The following is a 27528-nucleotide window of genomic DNA, read 5'->3' on the forward strand; positions in this document are numbered from 1 at the left end:
GCTGAGGCTGGCTCAGTAATAAGCAAAGGTGAGTATGTGTGTGTGTATATATATATATACATATATATATATATATATATATATATATATATATATATATATATATATATATATATATATATATAAACAGGTTGTTGTCATATATCAATCTGTTGTCACAGGTCTCTTGTGCAAAAGACCTGTGGCAACAAACTTGAACTGAAACAAAACTGCTGATAAAGATACAAAGTACTACAGCAAAAGATGGGCAGCCTATGCACACATATATGAACACACAGGTAGAAAGGGCAAAGTGATGCAATGCAAATAAGCAGGCAGAGGTGGTTTGGACATATGGAGAGGATGGGTGATGGTAATTGGATAAGGTAATATGAGAGGTCTGAATATTTGAGGGTAATGTGGGAAGACTCAAAAAGTTAGGTTAGGTGCTGAAAAAGGACTCAAAGTTCAAAAAGCTTGAGAAAATGTCTGCAGCCTGGAAAAATGCCATTTGGTGATTCTACTATGATCCATGCTAGCCATGGGAAGAGTTTTAACAACTTTGATACAGTGATGTTTTATTTTTAATCTATTCATTCATTTACTTATATATTTTTCTATTTATCATTATTTTTTGTTTTTGTATTTATTTCCCCATTAACCCAACCATCTGTTATCTGCAAAGCAGGAAGGTTGCCATGAGAGGAAACATCTTCACCCCGTTCACTCTGATCACATGTATCCCTTGAATACCATCTTGCATAAACATTCATTGATTGCACTTTTTCAATGTCATTGTGGTACAAAACAGATAAAATCATATAAAGTCATGGTATTTGCTACAATATAATGTACACCATGTCACAGCATCAATGTTCTTTACTGAACACACCAGGTACCAGCCCCTTGGTGCTCCACTACTAATGTTCACCTGGTGCCAACTCCTATCCTATCTCTACACTGGATACCTGAGATTTTAAACCAGACAATATTTGGTACTATCCGTGCCCATATCTGTTTTAAGCATCAAGTGCTTTAGGCATAATGAGCACTGGTGTCAGAGTCCAATAGGCATATGTGTGCAATGCTCAGCCACCACTCATTCTCAATGCCCAAACCCAGTCAAATGCACAAATTGTGGTCAAAACCATGCAGTGTCCCTTCCATTCTATGCATTGTAAATACATACATACATACATACATATACCAAGGCTTTTTCCCCTTACAAGGGAGGTAGCCAAAAAAGGAAAAAGCATAAAATCATTCCCACCCATTCCATCCTTGAATACACTCCACACCCCTCCACCCTCCCTCTTATCTTAGCACCTCCTGAATGACAGGTCATCCCTGCACCTTGTCCACTGCCCTGGGTCAGAAGCAGTGTCGCAAGACACAGCACATCCACAGCAAGGCCGCTTCATTAAACTGGCGACCCCCACTCTCCGTCCCCCCATGCATAAAAGAAGACGGGGAGAAATCCCTTTGGGCATTGTACCGCTTGAAAAACAAATCCTCTTCCTCCTCCAAGTGCATCAATTTCTGAGGGATCCAAACCAATCAGATCCATAATGGTAGAACTACATATCATATATACAAAAGCACTGTGATCTGTCCTGTTTGACACCTTCCCAGGCATTCTATCTCAGCAGTCCCACCAACTGAAGCCATAAACAAAACAAAAGGACTGACCAATGCACAGCCTCCTACTCCTTCCAGTCTTCATCATCATATCTTATCATGCCAAACCATATGCCCTTAAAAATCCTTACTTTTTTCTAAAATCTCATCCACACATCCCCTACCTGCCCTAAACCCACACTGTTCCTCACCAATTACTCCCTCTGTTCTTCTCAATCAAAACCCTTCCATAGGCCTTTGCAACCACATTCAACAAACTGATCCCTTTGAAACTACTACACTCACACTTATCCACTTTCCCCTTGTAAAGTGGAACTATATAGGCACTCCTCCAGTCCTCTGGCACTCTACCCTCTTTTAGACAAACATTAAACAACCTCACCAGCCAGCCCACCATCACTGTACCTCCCTTTTTCAGACACTCCGCATTACACCCATCTAACCCAGATGCCTTACTTGCTCTCATCATTTTAATAACTGGTTTCACCTTATCTTTCCTTATTTCCCCCCATTTTCCTCATTTATCACTGTCATTTTCTTAGTGCTTCCCATTGCAACTACCTTTCCCTCCCTATCCTCCTTCACATTTAGCAACTCCCTAAAATACTCTGCCCATCTTCCTTTTATTGCCATCTCTACCATTATCATCTCTCCATCTGCACCTTTTACCTTCTTTACCTGATTTGCCTCCCCTTGCTCTCTTAATTTCCTTACAAAACATCTTCTAATTTCAAAATATTCTGTTATTCTCTCACCCCAATTCACATCTTTCACATCCTTTATCTTAAGCTTTACTTTTCTTCTCTTTTCTTTATACCTCTCATATCCTATTTTGCAACCAATCTGTGAATGCACATTTCTTAATCCTTATGCTGAATAAAATTTCCTCTCATTTGCAAGAATGACATAAAAAGAGTACATCACTGTACCAAAGAATTTACAAATGGACACAGTATACAACACCAAAGGCCAATACTTGTATGAAATAAAATACAATACTTACAAGTCAGCTTTGCACTCATCTGCAGCTCCGAGTTCCATGGCCTCCAAGCGTGCCTTGAGTTCATCATTGCTGCGTTGCATGTCCACGATAATGGAATTCAGGAAGTTGACCTGACTCTCGAGGGTCGATTTTTCCTCCTTCATTTGAAGCACCAAATTACCTGTTCAGGATAGATGAAACACTCACATGCAAATAACGAAGTCTGATCCCTGTGCCGATTAGAATAAGAGGGACTCACAATTACCTGCAAGTGATTGTCCTGTGAGAAGGACAAAAGAGAGAATCGTTTCCATGTCACTCACCTTCAAAATCTGTCAGTGTTCTCGTCTCCATGTGGAAGTGCAGTCCTGAGAGGCTGACACTTGGTCTCAAGATTTCTATCAATTTTGAGTGTATATTCTCTACCATTTCACATAAAGAGAGATGACAACTTATGACTTAGCCCTTCATACTGCATGGACTCACCCAATCTTTTCATTGATGCTCTATTGACAGGATTCTCATTTCTGATTGATGATTTTCTGATATTGCTGTTTTAGAGCACCATGTTATAATTCCCTCTCTCCATTCCCAACCCTTGCACAAGCTCTAATACTCAGGTAAACACTTCTGATTGCTCTCAACAGACTTCCTCCTATCCTATATATATATATACCCAATACATTCCATAAAGCATCTGTCAACCCTGTCATATGTTTTCTCCAAATCCATGAAACTTCAAAAGACCCTTTGCCAAAAACTTCTTGCATATTGTACTACAAAAATCTGATCTACACACTACCATAAATTTGGTAAGTTAATAGGGATGGCAGGGGGAGGGAGGGGTGGTAAATGGGAGTGGAGTATGTGGGGATGAAACGGGTGGGAGTGGATTATTACCTTTGACTTTGGGTACCTCCCTTGTGAGGGGGAAGCTCTTGGTATATGTATAAATGTACTCCCATGACAAGTTCAGGTAAGTATGCTTTGATGCAGCCACCCTATCATTAAAAAGATCCTTTGTATAATCTTGTCTTGAATATATGTTATTTCATACAAGTACTATATTAAACCTATTATGGCAAGAACAGACAAACTATTCTTAAATAGTGTCCTCCATATAAGCTGAAAAACATACTGACATGAAGTACAACTTACCAGAATCATTTGTATCTATCTGTGATGATGCCACCTGAACTTGTAGGTCGACAATTTTATTCTCTAAACTCTTCTTTTCCCCTTCCAATACTGTCACCCTTGACCTAAGCTTCTCTGTCTCTCCTTGAGATATCCGAACAGTCTCTGTCTCCATATCTTCCTTCTCTGTCTTGCTCTTGCTTAGCTGATCTTGAAGACTGACCACATCATCTATAAGATTTGACTTCTGGCCTTCAAGTTCTGATACACGTTGCTCTGAACTGTAAACAGAATAATTCTTGATCATGAAAGTTCACTCATGCAAACAAAATGACCCAACAGAGTATAAAATAACTAAGGACAAAGAGAATTATTACCTTCTACATATCATATTTGCTAAAAAATATAAGAAAAGGCAAAAAGAAGACATCACTGAAATTAATAATTAATACTTAGAATTTCTTTGTACTGTAGAACCTCAAATATCCAAGACTTTATTTCTATATACTTCACTACAAAAATCTAGAACTTATAAATAATATATTATGTGCATATTAACTCTTTGTGGCAAATTTACAGGAAATAATAATAAAAACAATAAAATAAATACTGTCTAAAGCAATAGCATGTCTACTTTCAATTTCTGATTCTGTGGTTAATTGCTTTGTACCATTCAACTGCAACCTCAACATTACATCTTGACCAGTGACCACCCAAAATACTTTTACGGGATTAAATTGACTATAGAACCTGCCAGCTGCTCTATGCAAGCATTTTCCATCTCCACAATGCAGAACAACTGTCATGCGCGACCTACAGTACACAGTTTCACCTTGACATGTAAATCTACTTCCAGGTTTTTATGCAACTTCCTAAATTACATTGTAGCTACATACAGCAAATATACCTATCAACTAGTAACTACCCATGCAGATATGAGAGGTTCATACATACTCTATGTATAGAGATCACTTGAGATACTTACTCTCCAGTTTTAGTGTCAAAATGTGATGTCTCCAACTGATGGAGACTTTTGGTTCAATATATCACAATGATTTTGTAAGAATACAAGTAACAGGGATAAACCACCTTAACTATATTTTTGCAGCGAATGTATGTTTTACAAACATAATATGAATAATCACAAAATCATTATAGGAACAATATGTTGCAACAAAAGTATGACAGAAATGTATGAACATCCTTAAGTTTACGGATTCCTAATCAATACACAATTTCATTCCAATAGCAACACAATAAAAGCTCCAACAATAATCATTCAAGGTAATTTCAATGACTAACTTAAAAGTCCAGTAAATAGAAGAGAAAAAGATAAAAACAATATAAATAAATAAGTAAACAAATAAAATAAATACATAAAAGTTATAAAAAAAAGAAAAAAAAAAAAAAATTATATAATAAAATTATAATAATAATAATAATAAAATAACATTATGAGAGATTTCAAGATACACTCTTGCATCTTTGCTTTATGGAGAAGAACCATGACTTTCTTGTTTGTGGGTGGCTGCCAGAAACTGACGAAGCGAGTGCAGTCGTGACTCCACTTGGCTTGAAATTTGTCAGGAGAGAAAGTTGTAATGAGTATGGCTGCAATATTTCATAGTATTGAAAAAATAATATAATTTCATATCCAATTTTTTGGGGGGCAAAAAAAATTTGATGGACAATTTCATACACAAGGTAATTCAAATTTTGTTTCAATGGAAAGATACTCCTAGCTAAAGCTTTTCTCTAAAAGCAATGTAAGCAGAAGGCTACAATAAGCTCAACAATGCATCCTACTACTAATCAATCTCATGACATTTGAAGCACTGCCATACTCATTATTCTACTTTCCTTCTCAAAATCTGTTGGCACGAGTTTCAGGACTGACAACGACTACTTTACGGTACCTCAAGGATGACGTTCTTCCACACTCAGAAATCATGGGCAACCTGTCCTCTCCAAGCACTTGATGTGAGAACGCAAAACATCAATTGGGGTAAATCACATCACTTCTTCAACATGACAGAAATAAAACTATTTCTGCAGCAGCTGTCTACTAAAACATAATCAAGCTTTCTTGACTGAGAAGTATATAGTGTGACCCTGACCATTAGCTTACATAATCACAAGAGCACAACAAAGTACATGTTCTAGATCCTTTGTTCTTCAGGGTTCCACACCAAAGAAGTTATGTCACACTTCAGAGGAAGGGATGAGTTTAAAAATAAACAAACAAAATAAAATAAAGAAAATAAGGAAAGACAATTAATGAGAAAGAAAACTACATATCCTTGCCACTCATGCCAATATATGGCACTTCTGGAAAGTATCTGGGTTATTACAGGACAAGTACATACATACATATACCTAGGGCTTTTTTCACTTTACAAGGGAGGTAGCCAAAGTCAAAGGTATAAATCCACTCCCAATCATTTAATCCCCACATACTCCATGCCCATTCACCACCCCTCCCTCCCTCTTTTCTTGCTCTTCCTGGATGATGGGTCATCCCTGCATCTCACCCACTGGCCTGGGTCAGAAGCAATGCAGCAAGATACAGGACATCCACAGCAATGCCTCTTCATTTAATCAGTGACCCCCTCTCCGTCCCCTCATGCAGGAAAAGAGAAGATGGGGAGAAATCCCTTTGGGCTGTGTCAGAATGTCATTCACACATACTACCTCACCCCCCCACTCCCTTCCATGCATCACAGCATCATCCATACACAACCATTCTCCATTCACCCCTATCTTCTGTCTTCTCCCTTCCTTCCTCAACAGACATTCCCCTATTTCCCAATGTCTCTTACTACATTCATCCATCTCATCCTTGGTCGCCCCTCATGTTCACTCCCTCCACTTCTGCCTTCTACATTTCTTTTACTAATCTTTCTTCACTCATTCTTTCCATGTGTCCAAACCATCCCAATACTCTTTCAACCCTATCTCCCAACTCCATTTCCACCCCCACTCTCCACCTCACCACCTTGTTTCTCACTCTATCCAGCCAAGTAACACCTACCATACTTCAATGCATTTCATCTCAAACAAACTCTTCCTATGTTCCAAGTTTCTGCCCCATACAGTGATGTCGGCACGATCATTCCTTCATACAATCTCCTCCTAATACCCATTCCCAAATGTCTATTTCTCATTACACTTTTTAAATCCCCCAAGCCATTTACTTGCTTCTCTCAATCTACATTCTACCTCCACTTCTTCATTTCCCACCACATTCGCCCCCAAGTATCTAAAGCTATCAACTTCCTCCAGTCTGTCTCCCTTAATACTCATTTCCAATTTGCTGCCATCCTCTCCCCTTGTACATCTTATCAACTTACTTTTACCCACATTTAACTTTAACTTCCTTCTTTTGCACACCTTCCCAAATTCTGTCACTAACTTAATCCCTCCTCTGATTCTGCTACAAGCACAGTGTCATCAGCAAACAACAACTGGAGTATCTCTCAATTTTCTCCATTTTCTTAATCATCCCCAATCCCCAGCCTTATCCTTGCATTTACCTCTTGCACCATTCCATCTATGAATAAATTAAATAGCCACAGCAACATGACACATCTCTGGTGAAGTCCCACCTTTATCTCTAACCACCCACTCTCCATTTCTAATTCTAATACAGGCTCTCCTACTCTTGTAAAAACTTTTAACTGCTCTTAACAGCTTTCCTCTTATCCCATATATCTGCAATACCTCCCACACTGCCTTCCTGTCTACCCTATCTACACCTTTTCCAAATCCACAAAGCCCCAAAAAAACATCCTTAATTTTTCCTAAAGCTTTCTCACATATCTGTCTTACCACAAAAATCTGATCCACGTGACTCCTACCTTTTCTAAATCCATACTGTTCCTCACCAATTACTCCCTCTGTTCCTCTCCTAATCCTCTCAATCAAAACACTCCCATAAGCCTTCCCAACTACAAACTGATCCCTTTGAAACTACTATATTCACACTTGTCCCCCTTTCTCCTGTAAAGTGGAACTATACATGCACTACTCTAGTCCTCCAGCACTTTATCCTTTTTTGGATAAACATTAAACATCACCAGCCAGTCCACCATCACTGTACCTCCCTTTTTTAGACACTCCACATGACACCTATCTAACCCAGGTGCCTTACCTGCTCTCATCATTTTAATAACAGCTTTCACCTCATCTTTTCTTATTTCTCTCCCATATTCCTCATTCATCACTGTCATTTTCTTAGTACCTCCCACTGGAACTACTTTTCCCTCCCTATCCTCCACATTTAGCAACTCCCTAAAATACTCTGCCCATCTTCCTCTTACTGCTGTCTCTTCCATTATCATCTCTCCATCTGCACATTTTACCTTTTCTTCTCTACTTGATTTTCCTCCCTTTCCTCTCTTAATTTCCTTCCAAAACATCCTTTTATTACTTTCAAAATTTTCTGTTATAATCTTATCCCATTTTACATCTGCTCTCCTTTACTTGCCTTCTCTTTTTTTTTTTTGTACCTCATATGATTTTCTTGTCCTATTTTGCAATCTGTGGATGCTCATTTCTCTTCTACAACCTTCTTTGCTTTATCATCCTGCCACCCACTGCCTTTCCTTCTATTTCCTCCCATCCTCCTTGTTCCACACCATCTTTGCACACCTTGTGATTCCCTACTTAAAACATCCCCATTCTCCCTTCACTCCTAGTTCTACTCTTTCCTCCATTCCATCCCACTCTTCTCTCAGCTTCTTCTTATACTCCTTCTCCATGACAAGCACCACAAATATTTTATTGGGGAAGCATGGCATACACTAGTGTACCACACCCAAAGCTGTTAAAATACACCGAACCCCTAATTAATAGATTTTGGAGGGAATTGACATGATACAGTGCTTCTGAATAAATTTCTGAGTCCTCTTGCTCTACAATCTTAGCATATCAAGACCCCACCCTACAATCCTTGGTTAGTTGGATATTAAACTACAGCAAATATGTTTAATTTACTATATCTACTGAAATCATGTCTCCCCACCTTTGTCCACTGAACTGAAGAATGGGCGCAATGTGTCCGCCAGAGTCATGACATGTATTCAGGACAAAGTCACAGGCCCCAGATCAAAGTTCATCCAAGATCAAACAAAAACCTGTTTCATTTAACTATCCTTCACATCACATTACACAACCTCAGCCCAAAGGACACAACAGAGCCCATAGCACACCATTCACACTCACATCCTTCATACTGTACCCCCTGCATTCAGAACACTTGGGAGTGATGGTACTGATATGTTACCTAATAAACACATTAATAATCTTTTTTTGTCAGACACATCTTCATCAATAGAGATGATGAAAAAACTCAAAAAACCTGATCTGCTTCAGATTAGAACATAGCAATGGTGTGGTCCAAACACAAAAATGATGTAAGTACAACCAAGCAAATATAAAGAACATCAACCAAAATGGTTCTCAGCCTAGGACAGACTGTATAAAGAAATATTAGGAACAACTAGAAATTCCCTCAGTAGAGGAAAGAAGGAGGTGACATGATCACTGCGTTCATAATAGAGAAAGATCTCTTAGCCCAACTTTTATAGGGATATTCCAGCCATACTTTAGTGTTGTTTCATTCCTCTTCCCACACAGCACAACTCCATATATTTCACTTTTGTTGATGACTGATTCATTCTGTTAGATGTCAAGTCTTCTGGAAGAGAGACCTGGGGCAAAGGATTGACTCATCATGAATGTTCCCTCTGAGGAGGCTAGAACAGTGCCTCATTACACATTAGTTTCAAACCTGCGATAACATTAATCTCTTCTATCTCTTCTCTACACACACAATGTGTCCCTTTCATACATACCTGTTCATGCCCTCATCCACTACCCTCTCACATCCTACAAAGCTTTCCTCTCTACCATACCAATACATTCCACGTACACACGGACAACACTTCTACAACTCCTTCCTTCTCCTCTTTGCTTATGATCTTTGTTAGGTTCCCACTGTGACAGACAACAGGCAACAATTCAAACTTGGTTTCGGTTCTACTACTATTTCAATGCTAATTAAGAGCTGATTTACAGGTTTCTATTCTTCTGGTAATAATACCAACTAGATGAAAATTGTGAGCAAGCAAAAAAATGGACTCAACTAGGTATATCTAAATATTCATCAATGATTCAAACAGGCATCACAGTTATGGCATGGCTCACTGATTCACAGACCAATTATGAAAATTGTTAATCATTACTATGTTTTGTTTTCTACTACCTACATAAAAATTCAATTCAAGAAATGTAAAAGCATCAATAGAAACATATCAAGGTCACACTATACAAATAGGAAACAAGCACTGGGAATTAATATATTTTAAGTCTGTTTTTCAGTGGATAAAGTGTCTGTACTACACCACAAAAAATTTTTACAATTGAAAATGACGAACACCTAACCAGGCAACACAAGACATGGGAATGAACAATTGACTAATAGGTTGCACTGATTGAAAGTCTTTGCATTCCCACACACATGGCGGACAAGCTGGAAATAGACAGACAGACGTGTAGGTTTAAACATGTGGATGATAGGCAGGCAGGCTACCTTTGAGTCTTACCTCACACATACAAATCCAACACATCAGGGTCAGACACGCAACTACTGGGGAAAAGAAGCTGTACTCAGCAAACGTTACCATAGACTCCAGGTCTGCACTCAACAAATGGACATTACTGTATAAGAGGAGTCAGGGAGACACTAAGAGTCATTGGTCGTGTGGGTAAGTCTTGAGTCAACTCAATCCTTCAGAACTAAGTTTTGCTCTACTTTCCACTTAGCATGTCTACTCTAGTGACTATCAATACCATTACATTACATCTTTTGATCAGATTATCTTTATAAGTGTGTAAAATTTGGGAGTACACAGTGCACATTACTGGGAAAAAATTGTGACACTTTCAACTACAATTCTTTAAATACCCATTTCCAACTAATAGATTTTAGATACTTTTAAACAGTTCATTATGTATCTAAAATGTTTACTAATGTTGACCACTTGGTGGAAAACTTACATCATTTTCATGAACTGGTATTCATACATCTTATCTGCACTGAAGTAAAAAGAAATTCATCAAATTCATTCACATAGCTACTGATGTATGACATGTTTCTGCATTCATCCCTAATCACCTGTTTTCATTTTTCATCCTGGTCTGACATTTACTTTCTTCCTTAACTCTATAATTCACTTCCACATTCATTCCTCCTCCAAATGTGTATGAGGATTAAGTTGGAATGTTGATGCTAAGGAGAAGTTGAATATGAAGTGTAGGGACAGCTGAGTGGGCACAAATAGTGAAAGGGAAGTGGAGGATGCAATGGCAAAGTTGAATTATGGGTGATGGGACTGAATAACATTAACACTTGGACAAAGAAACAAGTCTTTGACAGCAATAAATTGTAGAGATAAAACATATATATATATATATATATATATATATACTGTATGTATTCTTTGAGATCGACTAAAAATTTGAATTAGCACCCTCATCTCTCCGATTTTGGGAAATTTGCTTTATAAGTAGTTTTATGGCCTTAAGCACATTTCTGAAATTTAAAGGTCCATCCAAACAACTGTTTAAGAGATATGACTTCAAATATTTTGAGGTCATATGAGAGGTCACCAATATTTGGCAACCAATAACTAGGGTGATAAGTCATAGCTATATAAATGTATATATATTTGAAACCAGAAAAAGACAAGGAATCCAAATAGCAGAGTTTTAGAACTCCAGGTTGAAAAATAAAAAATCTCACTTTAGCAAAAATTTGAGGTAAAAAAAAAAAAAAAAAAAAAAAAAAAAAAATATTATATATATATATATATATACTGTATAATATATATATATATATACATATATATATACATATACATATATATATATACATAGATATATATACACACATGAGAAAACTGAAGGCATAAGCTTTGGCTATTAGAATCAGTAAAAAAAAGTCTGTTTATGCTAGTATTATGCTAGAGGTAGTGTGTGTGAGCGGAATTTAGACGCAGCCCAAAGGGATTTCTCCCCGTCCTCTCCTTTATATGGGGGGACGGAGAGGGGGGGTCACCGATTTATTGAAGTGGCCTTGCTGTGGATGTGCTGTGTCTTGTGACACTGTTTCTGACCCAGGGCAGTGGGTGAGATGCAGGGATGACCAGTCATCCAGGAGGTGCCAAGGTAAGAAGAAGGGAGTGGAGTATGATGGGGATGGAATGGGTGGAAATGGTTTTTATGCCTTTGTTTTTTGGCTACCTCCATTATAAGGGGGAAAAAGCCTTTGGTATATGTATGTATGTAATTATATTAGGAGCTAACTGTGGAAAATATGTACAGTTGACAGACAATGTATAAATATGGCACTCACTTATGTGTTAATTATATGAAAAACACTAACATAAACAAAATATTTTCTACTGATTCTAATAGCCAAGGCTTATGCCTTCATTTTTCTCATCTATATATTCTTTTTTCAATTTTGATACCCCAGGGGTCAAATCTTGACCTCAAATATTTGCTAAGGTGGGATTTTTATTTTTATTAATTTTTTTAACCTAGAGTTCTACGGGCGCGTTCACACTACAAGTGGATCAGCATTGTTATGTAGTTTTGAATGTACAGATGCTCAGGTGTTCACACTACGAGCAGAGCGGCACACTCGAGAAATGCTGGCATATTTTTTTACGCTCGGCCGCTAGCGGTTCTCCACCACTCCACCCATGGCCAAGAAGGCTCTACCAATGTAAATTTTTATTCCTGAACCCAAAATTACAATCACTGACCAGACTGTGCATGGTTCTGGCACACTTTGACTATATATGTTAGTAGTATGTTGTGAAAAGCTAATTTGGTGACATTCCATGTTCCTTAATAAATCGTTACATTTTTTGTCAAGTTGACAGCACATGTGATGTATATGGGAAGGAGAGGGAGAGATAATTTTGACCCATATATAACCAAATAAAAGATACACACACACACACATATATATATAATGTTTTTCCTTCTTTTTTCAGTCTATGAGGGAGTGCAAAATATCGAAACTTGCTGGTTTCATCCGTAAATATGCGTGAAATCGCGATTCATCTCTCCTCAGCTCATGGAAGAGATGGTGTTATTCTCCATACTGATCTAATCTTTTGATGATGGGATGAACCCAGTGTTGCTGTTTCTGTCTTTTGCTTTCGAGCAATATGAACGCACTCACGAAATCCTCCATCATGACTGATTCTTGGGCAAATCGCTCAGACACTCTGCTCCTCTCCGCTTGTAGTGTGAACACCTAACTACTCTGCTCTGCTCTGCTTGTAGTGTGAACAAAGCCTAAAACTCTACTATTTGGATTCCTTGTCTTTTTCTGATTCTAAATATATATACATTTATATAACCATGACTTTTATTACCCTAGTTATTGGTTGCCAATTGTTAGTGACCTCTCATATGACCTAAAAATATCTGAAGTCATATCTCTTGAACGGTTGTTTGGATTGACCTTAAAATTTCTGAAATGTATTTAGAGCCCTAAAACTACCTATAAACCAAATTTCAGTAAAATCAGAAAGATGTGGGTGTTAGGTACTAGTGGACATGACTGAGAATGCCCATAGATATATATAATGAATACCTACCCTAGCCCTTACTACTCCAACCTTCAGCTAGCACTCTCCTACAAATTTAAAGTACTTGTAAACACTACTGTGTTACTACCTCTTAATTTTGACTGAGGGCTCAAAGAAGTTTAGCTGATGATACAGCACATGGCTTCACTGTGAGGCACCGAGGCAAATGCAAGGAATCAGAAATGTGTATCAGTAACTTCATCAATCCAAAAATCTGTAGCCCCAGCTTTTTTCCATAAATCTGGATCACAACTATTCAAACAATATCAGTTGCTTCATCCAGGTTTAAAACTGAATGTAACCATTGCTGATTTCATCAGTGATACATAATATAAAATCTGAAGATAATTCTGCTCATATCCTGGAAGTAAATGTGTTGAAATTTGAAAACACAATATTACTCTTTCTGAGTAAATCAATAAAAACAGTAAGACTTACCTGAGTTTGATCTGCTCCAGATTCCGTGTGAGTGCGAGATTTTGATTTTCTAGTTCCTTCTTCTCCTCCTCCATCTTTTTGAGAACCTTGACATCATCTTCTACATTCTTCTTTTCTTCCATCAATTTGTTCTGTTCCTCTTCCATGGCTTGCAACCTCTTTTGCATAATCATCTGGTCTTCCTCCACTGCCTTCAGCCTAAGAATTTCTTCCTTCAGTTTAAGGCTTTCATTAATGAGCTCTTCCTTTTTACTTTTGGTCTTTTCCATTTCATTTTGTAGACTGGAGTGCTTTTCTTCTAGGATCTTGTATTGGTTTAACTTTTCATTCAATTCCTTCATACTCTGTGAGAGTGTGTCTTTTTCTCTTTCTACTTCCTTCAGGTTTAAGAGCAATTGGCTATTCTCCTCTCGGAGGCTGCTCATGCTTGTAAGTTCCCCTTCCAGTTTTCCAACATCCCCTCCAAGTTTTAACCTCTCCTCTTCAATTCGTTTAAGTTCTTCCATTAACTTAGTGGTTTCTACTTTCAAAACATCTTTCTCATCTTTTACTTTGTTGTAATCCGACTTCAAATTTGAGTTTTCTTCTTTGACTGATTTCAGTTTATCTACCTTTTCCTTTAATTCTTGAGCACTCTTTTTCTTCTCTGTTTCGTAATCTTGAATATTTGATTTCAGCTGACTGACTTCTTCCTGTAGTGCTGCTGCCTTGACCTTCTCCTGACTCAAAGTGGCCACTTCACCATCTAACCTTGTTTTCTCCTCTTCAACTTTCTTTAAGTTTTCCACCACAGTGTCAAGACGCTTTTTCTCCATTTCTACCTCCTTCAAAATTTGTACCTGTTTTTCTAGAAGCTCCTTTTCACTTTTAACACTACTTAATTCTTTAACTTGGTTATTCACCTTAACCAACTCTTCTTTAAGTCCTTCTCTTTCAACAATTATTTCCTCGTTGACTTTCTGCAGTCCAGGGATCTTTTTGACCTCTTCCTCCAGAGTTCCCTTCTCTTTAAGTAATTTCTTGTGTTCTTCTTCCACCTCCTGCAGGGCTTTTACTTTATTTTCTGTAGTTTCCTTTTCTCTAAGCACATTCTTGTTCACTTCCTCAAGGGCCTGAAAGATTGAGTAATCATTAACTTTGTATACATACTTATGGCCTTCTCTCCCATATTAGGGTGGTGGTGGTCAAGTCAAATCACACATCCACATAAAGAAAAGAAGAATGTAAAGTTCAACTAAAACTATGGTGGCTAAACATGAAGGGAAATAAAACAATACCAAACATACCAGATATTAAATACTAAGAAAACTGCTACAAATCATCTCATTCCATCAAAAACTATCTATGCATACACCAATAGCACACCCCTTTATCATTAAAACATTATTCTATTTCCTACAGTACTTCCCTGCCTCTGACCCAGGGCAATGGACAAGACGCAGGGATGACCCGTCATCCAGGAGGTGCCAAGATACGAGGGAGGGTGGAGGAGAGTGGAGTGTATTAGGGATGGAATGGGTGGGAATGGTTTTTATGTCTTTTTCTTTTTGGCTACCTCCCTTGTAAGGGGGAAAAAGCCTTTGGTATATGTATGTACTTCAAGCACAAAAAGGACTGATTAATGAGTAGCTGGAAATGGTGGTCTGGTCTTCAAAGCCTATCAACATCCTCACTTTTGCCAGGAGGTGTACCCCTAAGAGCTGATACTTGGGTTCTGGACTGGGCCCAAGATATCCTTTGTCATGAATGGGTTTTTCGTTTATTTTTTATGCATAAGAGAGCTGACAACTGGCAATTACTCTCCTCTTCCTCCTTCTAGCTAGTGACATGAAAGCAGACCATACTAAAAGAACACAGACAATGGGCCAGCATTTCTACCCAGACATTCTTGAAAGGACCCAAGGACTGTCTGTGGCTAAAGTAAGACCATAGGTTTCCAGTCAGTGAAGTCAAGATATGCTTAGAGTTCCACCATTCTACACATACCTTACTGTACTAATAAGAACATGGATACGTGTGTTCACTTATGCAAAGTAGACCACTTGGAAAAAGAAACGAACGAAGCAGAGCGCTTTCGTATATTACATCTTCAGTGCAAAAAGTACTTTTTGCACTGAAGATGTAATATATGAAAGCGCTCTGCTTCATTAGTTTCTTTTTCCAAGTGGTCTACTTTGCATACCTTACTGTGTGTACTCCCCTAACAAGGGAGGTAGCCAAAGTCAAAGGCATACATCTACTCCCACCCATTTCATCCCCACATACTCCACTCCCTCTCTCTTTTCTTGGCTTATCTTGGATGACAGGTCATCCCTGCATCTCACCCAGTGCCCTGAATCAGAAACAATGTAGCAAGACACAGCACATTCACAGCAAGGCTGCTTCATCTAATTGGTGACACCCCCCTCTCCATCCCCTCATGCAGAAAAAGAGAAGATGGGGAGAAATCCCTTCAAGCTGAGTCAAAATATCATTCACACATACTCCCTCACCCCACCATTTCCCACCCACTCCCTTCCATGCACCACATCATCATCCATACACAACCTTTCTCTACTCACCCCTATCTTCTCCCTTCCTTCCTCAACAGACATTACCCTCCTTCCCAATGCCTTTTTTACCCCATCCATCCATCTCATCCATGGTCGCCCCCTCATGTTCACTCACTCCACCTATGGCTTCTACACCTCTTTTACTAATCTTTCTTCACTCATTCTTTCCATGTGTCCAAACCATCCTAATACTCTTTCATCAACTCTATCTCCCTACTTCTTTTCTACCCCTGCCCTCATCCTCTCCTCCTCATTTCTCACTCTATCCAGCCTGGTAACCCCTACCATACTTCTCAGATATTTCCTCTCCAACACATTTAAACTCTTCCTCTCATATGTTTTATGTTTCTACCCTATATAGTGCTGTTGGCTTAATCACTGAGCTTCATACAATCTCCTCTTAGCATCCATTTCCAAATGTCTATTTCTCATTACACTTTTTAATCCCCCAAGGCATTTACTCACTTACTTCTCTCAATCTATTCTACTTCCACTCCTCCCTTTCCTGCCAAATTCACCCCCAAGTATCTAAAGCACTTCCTTCAGTCTTTCTCCCTTAATATTCACTTCCAATTTGCTGCCATCCTCTCCCCTTGTACATCTCATCACCTTACTTTTACCCACATTTATCTTCAACTTCCTTCTTTTGCACACCTTCCCAAACTCCATCACTAACTTCCTTAATTCCTCCTCTGATCCTGCTACAAGTGCAGTGTTGTCAGCAAACAACAACTGGTTTATTTCCCATTTTTCTCCACTGATTTTTTAACTACCTCCAATCCCCAGCCCATTACCCTTGCATTTACCTCTCACACCACCCCATCTATGTATAAATTGAACAGCCATGGCAACATGACACATCCCTGATGAAGTCCCACCTTTACCTCAAACCACTCACTCTCTCCATTTCTAATTCTAACACAGACTCTACTACTCTTGTAAAAACTCTTGACTGCTCTTAACAGCTTTCCTCCTATCCCATATATCTGCAATATCTCCCACACTGCCTTCCTATCTACCCTGTCATATGCCTTTTCCAAATCCACAATGGCCCAAAAAACACCCTTACCTTTTCCTATAGCTTTCTCACATATGCTTTACCACAAAAATCTGATCAATGCAGCCCATACCTGCCCTAAACCCAAACTGTTCCTCACCAATTACTCCCTCTGTTCCTCTCCTAATCTTCTCAATCAAAACCCTCCAATAAGCCTTCACAACTATAGTCGACAAACTGATCCCTCCAAAACTACCACACTCGCACTTGTCCCATTTTTCCTTGTAAAGCGGAACTATACAGGCACTCCTCCAGTCCTCCAGCACTCTACCCTCTTTTAAACAAACATTAAACAACCTCACCAGCCAGTCCACCATCACTGTAACTCCCTTTTTCACTCTGCATGACACCCAGCTAACCCAGATGCGTTACCTGCTCTCATCATTTTAATAATTGCTTTCATTTCATCTTATTTCTCATCCATTTTCCTCATTCATCACTAATTTTCTCAGCATTCCCACTGCAACTACCTTTCCCTCTCTATCCTCTTTCACATTTAGCAACTCCTTAAAATACTTTGCCCATCTTCCTCTTACTGCCGTCTCTTCCATTATCACCTCTCCATCTGTACCTTTTAACTTTTCTTCTCTACTTGATTCACCTCCCTTTCCTCTCTTAATTTCCTTCCAAAACAACTTTTTATTACTTTCAAAAATTTCTCTCATACTCTTACCCTTATTGCCTCCCTTATCTTATACTTTAGTTTTCTTCTCTTTTCTTTATACCTCACATATGAAAGAAGGAGAAAGAAAAAACTCACCTTAAGTTTAGATTCCACTTGAGTTAAATTCTCCTTTTCAGTTATTAGTTTCTTATCAGATATTCTGGATTCTTGTATCAATTTATCTTTCTCCTGTTGCAGTTTAACTATACTTTCATCTGCTTCTTGAAGTTTGGCCTGCAGATCATCCAGCCTCACCCTCTCCCCTTCACTGTTGGTCAGTTTGGATAATAATAACAACATTCAGTATTTCCAAAGACTAACAGATCATTCTCCACAAAACAAACAAAGAGAAAATAACATATAATGAGAAAAGTTTTATGAAGGCAAAAATGCATGCAACTTGATCAGATCTAATGCATCCATACAAAACAAAAGAGAAAGAAAGAGAAAAGGTGGCATACAGAGTTTTCTTGAGCTCCAACAAAGCTTCCTGATCTGTTTGTGCCTGTGCTTGTTGCTGCCTTAGGTCATCACGATGAGTACTGAACAGCTCCTTCAAATACGTCACCTCTGCTGTTAGGCTTGACACCTGGTGGTTGTCAATCGAAAGTGACATCAGAAAAAGCACTCTAAATGCAAGAGTGCATGAGTGACGCTTACATATGAAAAAGTGCCTCCAAACTCAATTCTAATCCTAACAACTTGAGCACAGTGATAATAATAGCAAAAGCATACATCAGGGCATGCCCTGAATGTATTTTTCTAAATAAAGTGCATTCAAACAAGTATGAATATAAAGCAGGATTTGGGGAAGGAGTGAGAACAATTGTAACTCATTACAATACAGTGCAAGATGGTATGCAGGCATAGGTGAGTGGGTAACTTTACATGCTGCAGTACAGCTGTGAAAGTACTGCTCTATCAGTTGACCCTCAATTATCAACATTATCCCTTGATTTATAGGAATTCTATCTAATTCAATATAGAAAATAAAATTAGTAGTTATCAACATTCTTTTGGTTGCTAACTGGTGATAACTTCACATAAAAAGGGGAGCTCTATCCAAATGCATTGTCCACATACAAAACAGTACAACCAATTTTATAAATATGTAGAAAAAAAAAAGTAATTGACAAATTCATATGTATGTGTATTGTGCTGCCTATCTAAATTTCTAGTTCCCATTTATGAGACCACTTACTATTAAGCACAGTTTCATACCATCAACAAACGCATTTATAGCATGATTTCAATCCTTGATCTTTGTTATCTACATTACAAATAGATGTGACTTAGGTCTGGAGCTTGGAATTCCAAGTAATAAACCTGTAGAATCAATAATGGGTTCCTGAAAGATGAACAGCAGAGTATTCCTTGCTGCCTGTTAACAACCTCACCTCCACATGAAGGCACAACTCCAAGAGGCTGACATTTGGTCCCTAGACTAGGTCAATGCAAAAAGGAAGTTTATGGAGTGTGTGAGGCAGTTGCACTTGCCAGGGACACATACCCATCAGCATTGATGTCGGTGCCTCCAAAGGGCCCCAGGGACCAAACACCTGGTAGTCACCAGATGCCCTGAGGCCATGCCCTGGCCACATTGAGTCAAACAAATGGGTCTTTGAGGTCCAATCCACAACAAAACAAGTCTCCTAGAACACCTGCAGCCCACAGCTGTGCTGAGCATCTCCCAAAGGACAGTTAATGCAAGGGTCATGACCTGATCCCAGTGAATATAAGGGGTCACCAAGAGTTCACCAAAGACAGACAGCCTTGGGAATTGAGGATGCTATCTCCAGCCACTTCCCACACTGAGACTTCACTGCCAAGGGCAGACACTATCTCTCCTTCTCTCCCCATCCTCTTGTAGCCAGAGCGAGCTTATTTACCTGTTCTTGGGCACCCAACTTTACAAATAAACTAACTAATCTTTCCAGTTTGCCTTCAGCCAGGCCCATGTCCCCTATGTTCCTGACAAGAGTGATTGTAGCATGGTTTAGTATGAAGTGGGAACTTGAAATATTAGGGAGGTGGGAGACGTGTGTTTTTGTATGAATATGTTGTATGGTGCACATGGTAGATTGTTGAGTGGTATGCTGCTGGTGATTTTTCTTCAATTGGTTGTGCTTGTATAATGGGATGCTTGGATAGAGTTAAAGGCTTTTGGATAGAACTGTGTGTACCTATCATTTTCATGTACTGTTCTCTAGGATGGATTTTGGTTCTTGTGTGTAGACGTTCTACAAGGGTGGTTTTAAAGCAGGTCCTAAGATGGGATGGGTGTTAATTGGGTTTTAATGTGTACGAAGTTCAATCTGTTTTGACTTGGCAATAAGGAGTAAAAGTCCTTTGTGTTTATATATACATAATTTGAATACAGTAAGTCCTCATTATACGGAGCATTTGCGTTCCTGAAAACCTTACCGCAAATTGAAATTACCGTATACCAAACCCATTATAACATGTAATAATAGGATATGGCAGACGTACCTTCTCCCTGCTCTTTCCTCTTCAAAACACAAGCGGATACCATATCTGTGAATTTTTTTACCTTAAATAGAATCGAGGGTAGTAATTACCAAACACCGTAACTGTGAATTTACCGGATAAAGAATTACCGTATAAGGAAGACTCACTGTACATGCAACTTTGATTGAAATAATGTAGGCTTTCCTATTTCTGAATACCTAAATTGTTCAACTTCAGACTGTGGTAATTATTTTAGAATCCAACACATCAGTCTTTCCTAAAGTTCCCCACTGAAGTGGTGGCTTTCTAAAATAATAAACTTATCTTTAGAATCCCTCCAAAAATAGCTTCGATTGTTATAATATTTACCAACTAGTCCTAAGGTATATAACAGTATCCACAGCCAATTTCCATTATCTAACATTCATGTTATTTCCAATACATTTATAATTTTTCATACAGAAATGCATTATGATAAGTTTCACAAGAAACTTCCTGTCCATTCAAATTCAATGCAAATATTTCTTTCTGAACAATGCAGTCAGTTCCATCTCACCATGCAAAGCACTTGACCTTTTGCAGATCTACATTGAAGAGTCAAAAATACTAAACATTGTACATGCTTGCGAAGATGGGGGAAGCGAATAAAGGGCATAACAACTGTAAACAAGACAGGAATAGCTGCTTACCTTCTCTTGCTCACAAGCTACTTTCAAATTGTTCTCCTCAAGCTGTTCTTCCAATTTGTTCTTCTGGTCTTGTAGTTTTGCCATCTCTTTTTCCAAGGTAGATTTTGCACCTACGATCTACTCAAATGACAGAACACAGGAAAAATGTATCAGTGGTTTGGTACTTCCATTTGCATTATTAGACAGCCAGCAGTGACCTTATTGTTACTAACAGAATCTGGGGCTAACTCATGTACATACATGTGTACATATACCAAGGCTTTTACCCCCGTTTCAAGGGAGGTAGTCAAAAAGAAAAAGGCATAAAATCATTCCCACCCATTCCATCCCTAAATACACTCCACTCCCCTCCACCCTCCCTCTTATACAACAAAAAAGTATATATAACCAAGACGCCAACACCGGCATCTTTGTGTACCCACTTTTGCCTCGTGATCATCATACTGAAGTGGTCAATTCTTTAAGTGCATGCAAGATTTCCCTGGGGGGGGGGGGGGAGAGAGAGAGAGAGAGAGAGAGAGAGAGAGAGAGAGAGAGAGAGAGAGAGAGAGAGAGAGAGAGAGAGAGAGAGAGAGGAGAGGAAAGAAAATCTGGCAAGAGGTGAAATTGAAAGATGTAAGCAAGATGGAGACAAAACAAAGAGAAGTGATCACAAAGATTCCCAGTCTTGCAGATAGCTACACAAGGAGAGACTAGACGTCCTAATCCTGCCATTGTTAAAGGATCAACAAGAAGAGAATATGATTGCAGTGTTCATATCATTGAAGGGGTGGACAAATTTGACAAAAGATCTGTATATTTGGGACAGGGTGGCATTATAAGGTAATGGGCAAAAGGTAAAATAAAAAAAAAAAAGAAAAAAAAAAATCCACAAAGATGTGTCCACTCCTAGAATAGCTTAGGCATTGGTGTAGCACAAGCTAGAACCATGTATGAATCTAAAATGAGGTATGATAATTGTGGAATTAATGCCAGGTACTGAAGTTACAATTTTCGTAACAGATGCAAAATCTTGGAATAACTTAAATAGGAGGTTGATGGGTTTTGAAAATTGAGAGCAGGGAGATGATTCTCTTTACTGTCCATTGGAATTTGAGAGAGGCAGAGAGGAAAAGTTTGAATGTATTTGAGATGAAATGTCTGAGAAGTATGATAGGGGTTACAAGGTTAGATAGAGTGAGAAATGAGGAGGTGAGGAGGAGAGCTGGGGTAGAAAAGGAGATAGCAGACAGGACTGATGAAAGAGTATTGGGATGGTTTGGACACATGGAAAGAATGAATGAAGAAAGAGTAGTAAAAGAATTGTCCCCAAAGGGGACATTCCTAAAAAAAAAAGTAACGGCATAAGAGGGAGGTGAGGAGGGTGGAGGGGAGTGAAATATATAGGAAATGGAATGGGTGGAGGGGAGTGAAATATATAGGAAATGGAATGGGTGGAAGTGGTTTCTATGCTTTTTTCTTTGTGGCTACCCCCCCATGTAGGGGGAAAAAGCCTTTGGTATATGTATGTATGTATGTATAAGAGGGTCTGGGAGTTTTCCAACCAGAACCCTAACATTTGGTATATGCTTATATCATTATTGTTACTAACCACTGTGCAACAAGTGGAGCCAACAGAGGATTTACATGCTACAACAGTCCTGCAACTGACACCTCCAAGAGCACAGACAAGAAGCACCGAACACACTGGTAAAAGTATGGAAGACAAATGAGTGGAAGGGCGGTGAGCTAAACACAGAGAACAGTTGGAGTTTTATTCACTGACATTTCATCCTGGTAAGAACGAAACATCAGTGAATAAAACTCCAACTGTTCTCTGTTTAGCTCACCGCCCTTCCACTCACACTGGTAAAACTTTATACAAAACTCCCCACACATAGGTGTAAGCAATATTGGGAGGGTCAATACCTGGAAACACTCTAGGACGGATTATAGGCGTTCTAGTAGGAAAGACCTTACTGGAGGCATATCCAGGGTTTGGTAAGGGTGACTCTATAACAGACAGAGGGTTATGAGTTTCCAAAATATTGACTGATGAGAGAATAGGAGTGTCTCTTTAACAGCCACAGCAAACAGTAGTCTTCATGATCAGCAAGAATTTGGGATCAGAAATCTACAAGAGTCAGCTGTGAGTCTCTAAAAAATGGTCCATGAAAATGTAAAGGACCTTCTTAATCATCGCATAAAACTAGATTTCATGACCAGCATGGGAGTTTCATCCTTTAATGATGCAAGTTAATAAAATGCAAATCATAATCTGTGGTCTTCAGGAGACTTTCTTGGCAACAATAAACCAGAGCCAACTGCACTGGAACAAATCAATGGTGTCACAAAACCTGTATGGGTAGAGCACCATTTCATATGGAGACTCAGTATGATCTTTGGGTCTCTCTTCTGATGCTAGATGATGCACATTGGACAAAAGGAACAAAAGGAAAGGGCAGAGATATGAGAAATTCTTCTGGAAAGATTAGAGGAATTCAGAATAGAAGACAATGGATAGTTTTGAAATTTGAATAACATCTGCACAAGTGTATGAAAGTGGAGAGATACAAAAAGGGTCAAAACGAGCATAGCTCTAGTCCCGTAAAATACAACTAGGTAAATACAAATGATGTGAAAAAAAATTTGTGACATGGCTGTACAGAAAACAAGATGTTAATAATTCAAAGGTAACATGATAGAACAATAATGGGAAGAAAAAAAGAAAGAAGAAAAAATCCTACTCTATTTTTCTTTCACAAAGCTTGATTAAATATCTCTGAACATTCAGATGAATTGAATAAATCCTCAACCCATTCAGTATGAGGCCCGTGCAGAGGGAGGTGCTGGGGGTACCCAAGCACCTGCCCTTTTGCCCTGTGCCCCAAAAGTGCCCTTCACAAAAATCAATGAAAAATTATTTCTCACAAGCTTTTTCCATTTTCTTACCATTCAGAAATTATAATGTGGAAAATGGTGTTGCACCCTACTGGATAGTTGCCAAATATGAATAATACAAAAGAGGGAAGTGTCCATTTCCTGCCCAAAGCACCTGCCCCTTGCATTGTCTGTGCACATTACTGTTCAGTAGGGTACTGCAATCTACAAATTGTCCTGGCTAATGCCAGTCAATTCTAATCAGCTGAGGGGTAGACAGGGAAAACTGTGGTCTCAAGACAACCACCACCTCATTGTCTTTTCTTCCTTTGTAGACTCAAAATCTGTACTCAACAGATAACCCTATTCACTTGGGCAAAATGTAGTGACACATTTGTAAAAATAATCACAAAGAACCCACAGTCAGAATAAAAGTTAACTTAGAAGTGTAACTTCTATATTTCGGCTAATAGCTATAGCCCTCTTCAGGAAAGTACTTTCCTGATGAGGGCTATAACTATCAGCCAAAATATAGAAGTTACACTTTCTTCTAAGTTTCCTTTTATTCTGACTGTGGGTTCTTCATGATTAGATTACCCTATTGCTAGCCCCAATCCTCTGATCTACTTGCATCTAATAATAATTTCATCCTTTCAAACAGTTCCTTTGTTATGTGGCTAAGGGCACACTAATGCTACTAAAGCTACCAGATTCTTTTATATCATAAACATCCATGATGTCACTTTCCATAAAAAACTTCTCTTTCAGATCTATCCAATAGTAAGGCTCCTGAGAGCTACCAAACACAGTTGCCAAGTGGCAATGATATATGAGCTATTCCTTGACTGACCTCTCTCTTCTCTTGGTTCAGCTTGTCCATTTCTGCACGCATGTCAGACAGAGCCTTCTCTAAGAATCCTTGTTTGTCTGCCGAGTTGGATGACATCACAGTAAGCTGTGACTCCAAGGAAGTTATCTTTTCCTGCAAGAAAACCAAGAGGGAACCTTGTCAATGAACCACATAAAAATGGGGGTTTCCTCTCTACTTAATGTATATAGGCTCTATTTAATCTTGCTGGCCATTGTGATATATATTCAAGATTTTGTTGTGATATAAGTCAGATGACCTCACCATGCAGCTGAAAGATGGGAAGAACCTAGCCTGGATCAAGTCTCACTTCAAAACGCCCTACTCCCCACCCACACCCACCCACCCTCAAAGGCAGGGTCTTCCAACACCTCATGCACATAATCAAATCATCTGGCATCTGTCACATATCTTTATCATGTGCCAATGTACTATGTTACATTAATAAGTACACTTTTTTAACAAATCTCATGTCATGGCTAATGCCACTCAAATGTTTAATCAAGGAGAACCACTAGACAATAATGGGCTGGTTCACTCAACGCCACATTCATTACCTGAAGGTCACCAATTTCAGCTTCCTTGATTGCTGCTTGCTCCTGGATTTCATAGATTTCCAGATCTTTTTTCTTAATCAACTCTTCCACATGAACGTTGTGATCTGCCTCAATTTTAATCTTTTCTGCAGCCCTGGAATTGATATCTTCTTCCAACTGTAGAATTTTGGCCTGCAACTCCTCCAGTTGTTTCTTCAGCAGTTCTTCCATTTTCGACTTCTCCGTCTCTAAGGATTTCTTCTCTTGAAGATTTTCCTCCTTCACCTTCTCTATGGACAACTCCAACTCCTTCTGTGAATCTTGCAATTTCTTAATAACATCCTCTCTCTCTTGGAGTTGTTTGGTAAGACCATCCAACTTCTCTGCTGTTTGAGAAGCTTCCTCACTAGCAGCTTTAATCTGCTCTGACAGATTTTGTCTCTGCTCCTCCAGGTCAGTCATTTTAGCATTGACTTCGGTGAGCTTTTGCTCAGACTGGCTAAGAAGGTCTTCCTTAGATTTAATAGTAACTTCCTGGAAAGAATAAAACTGAGGTTAAGAGATGAAAAAAATAATAACAATATGAATGATACAAATTAGACAACGAAACAGTGTGTGCAAACACTATTCAAGATTTTAAGAAAAAACTTGATGTTGTGAGACACAAAGACGGGTCACCACGAGCATAGCTCTCTTCCCGTATATTACAACTAGGTAAATACACAATGAATGTAGATCAGGCACCAACCAGATTAGCACGACTGTTGTTGAGCTCTTCTATCTCCCCCTTATATTTCTGTTCTGTTTCTTCCTGCTTCTTAAGAGCCTCCTCTTGTGCTCTGGCTCTCTCTTCCTTCTCCTGAGTCAACAAGGCTTCCTGCTTTTGCAGTTGTTCCTGGAATGGAAAGGAAACATAATATTAGCCCCACCTGAAATAACACTAACTGGATTTTTCATGTCTTTGATCTTAGCTTTCAAATGTACTGCCTAAAAGCTGGAGAAGAGAAAAAAAAAAAAAAAAAAACAGATACTTATGGTAACAACTCATAGGAAGCAAAGACCAAATGTACATACAATACCACACCACCAAACGTGACCCATTATTGTCCTTATGCAGATGTATTTCTTGCACTGCCTTAGTCAACTTGTGCAACAAGAATCTTTACCTTTAAATTTTCCACTTCTTTCTCAGCTGTCCTTAATTGTGATGTGAGAGACAGCAGTTGCTCTCCAGCTTCACTCGTTGAAGTCTTGGCTACCTTCACTTCATCTTCCAGTCTGTCACGATGCTCTTCAATCTCTTTTATCTGTAAAGAGATGATTAATGTGATTCCTGCAACTCTACCAAGTATCTATCTACCAATCATGCCATCATCTCTGGGGATTTGATGCAGTACAAACCACTAAACCTGCCTTGGCTTTGGTGTTTTCAAGATCACCCAAAGTACTCTGTAACCTTCCTTTCACTTCCTCAAGTTCTTTTGAGAGTGAGTCTGATGTGGTTTTATTTGCTTCAACATCCATCTTGAGTTCTGGGGGAAAAATATCAACATAAAAAACAATTAAAATGAATATCCACTCTGAGATAACCAAAGGGTATGAATGACAAGAAGCTCCAACATTCAAACCAGGGTCTTGTGCATACCTTTAATGATGTCTTCAAGAGCAAGCTTTTCCTCTTGGTTTTTATCTATGGCCTTCTTACATGACTCCGTCTGATTCTTTTCATCGTCCAATTCCTTGGTCTTCTTTTCCAACTCAAATTCTAAATCACGAATGTGTGAATTCTTGGCTTCTACTTTCACGTCCCACTCTTTGGCCATGACCTCGTCTTCCTGGTGGGTTGTCTCCAAAAGTTGAATCTTCTGGTTCCTTTCGTTCACTTCATTGTGCAAACTGTCAATACATGTGTCCATCTCCTTACATTTTTCCGTTTGCTCCTTCAGCTGTTTCTCTACTTCTTCCTTCTCTTTTTCTATTTCTATGACCTGA

The 27528-nt window shown here is 38.8% G+C and overlaps 1 protein-coding gene across 7 annotated transcripts in view; it reads right to left on the reverse strand.

Moving 5' to 3' along the window:
* CLIP-190 (Cytoplasmic linker protein 190) overlaps positions 1–27528 on the reverse strand; it is a 162510-nt gene that overhangs the window by 7109 nt on the left and 127873 nt on the right. For 6 of the 7 annotated variants that reach the window (XM_076181206.1, XM_076181196.1, XM_076181189.1 and 3 more), the window contains 12 exons: positions 27182–27524; positions 26950–27068; positions 26703–26843; positions 26285–26431; positions 25558–26070; positions 24983–25114; positions 21274–21390; positions 18577–18704; positions 18212–18383; positions 13843–14954; positions 3758–4017; positions 2621–2780 (listed from right to left, as the gene is read on the reverse strand). In XM_076181206.1, the coding sequence (XP_076037321.1) occupies positions 2621–2780; positions 3758–4017; positions 13843–14954; positions 18212–18383; positions 18577–18704; positions 21274–21390; positions 24983–25114; positions 25558–26070; positions 26285–26431; positions 26703–26843; positions 26950–27068; positions 27182–27524 (3344 nt within the window). Of the gene's footprint in view, positions 1–2620; positions 2781–3757; positions 4018–4800; positions 5309–13492; positions 13552–13842; positions 14955–18211; positions 18384–18576; positions 18705–21273; positions 21391–24982; positions 25115–25557; positions 26071–26284; positions 26432–26702; positions 26844–26949; positions 27069–27181; positions 27525–27528 lie in introns of those variants that run through there. The other variant, XM_076181210.1, reaches the window with a different exon arrangement.

This window comes from Oratosquilla oratoria, chromosome 3, assembly GCF_046742065.1.
Source record: "Oratosquilla oratoria isolate Oo_2021 chromosome 3, ASM4674206v1, whole genome shotgun sequence".
Taxonomy (NCBI): Eukaryota; Metazoa; Arthropoda; class Malacostraca; order Stomatopoda; family Squillidae; genus Oratosquilla; species Oratosquilla oratoria.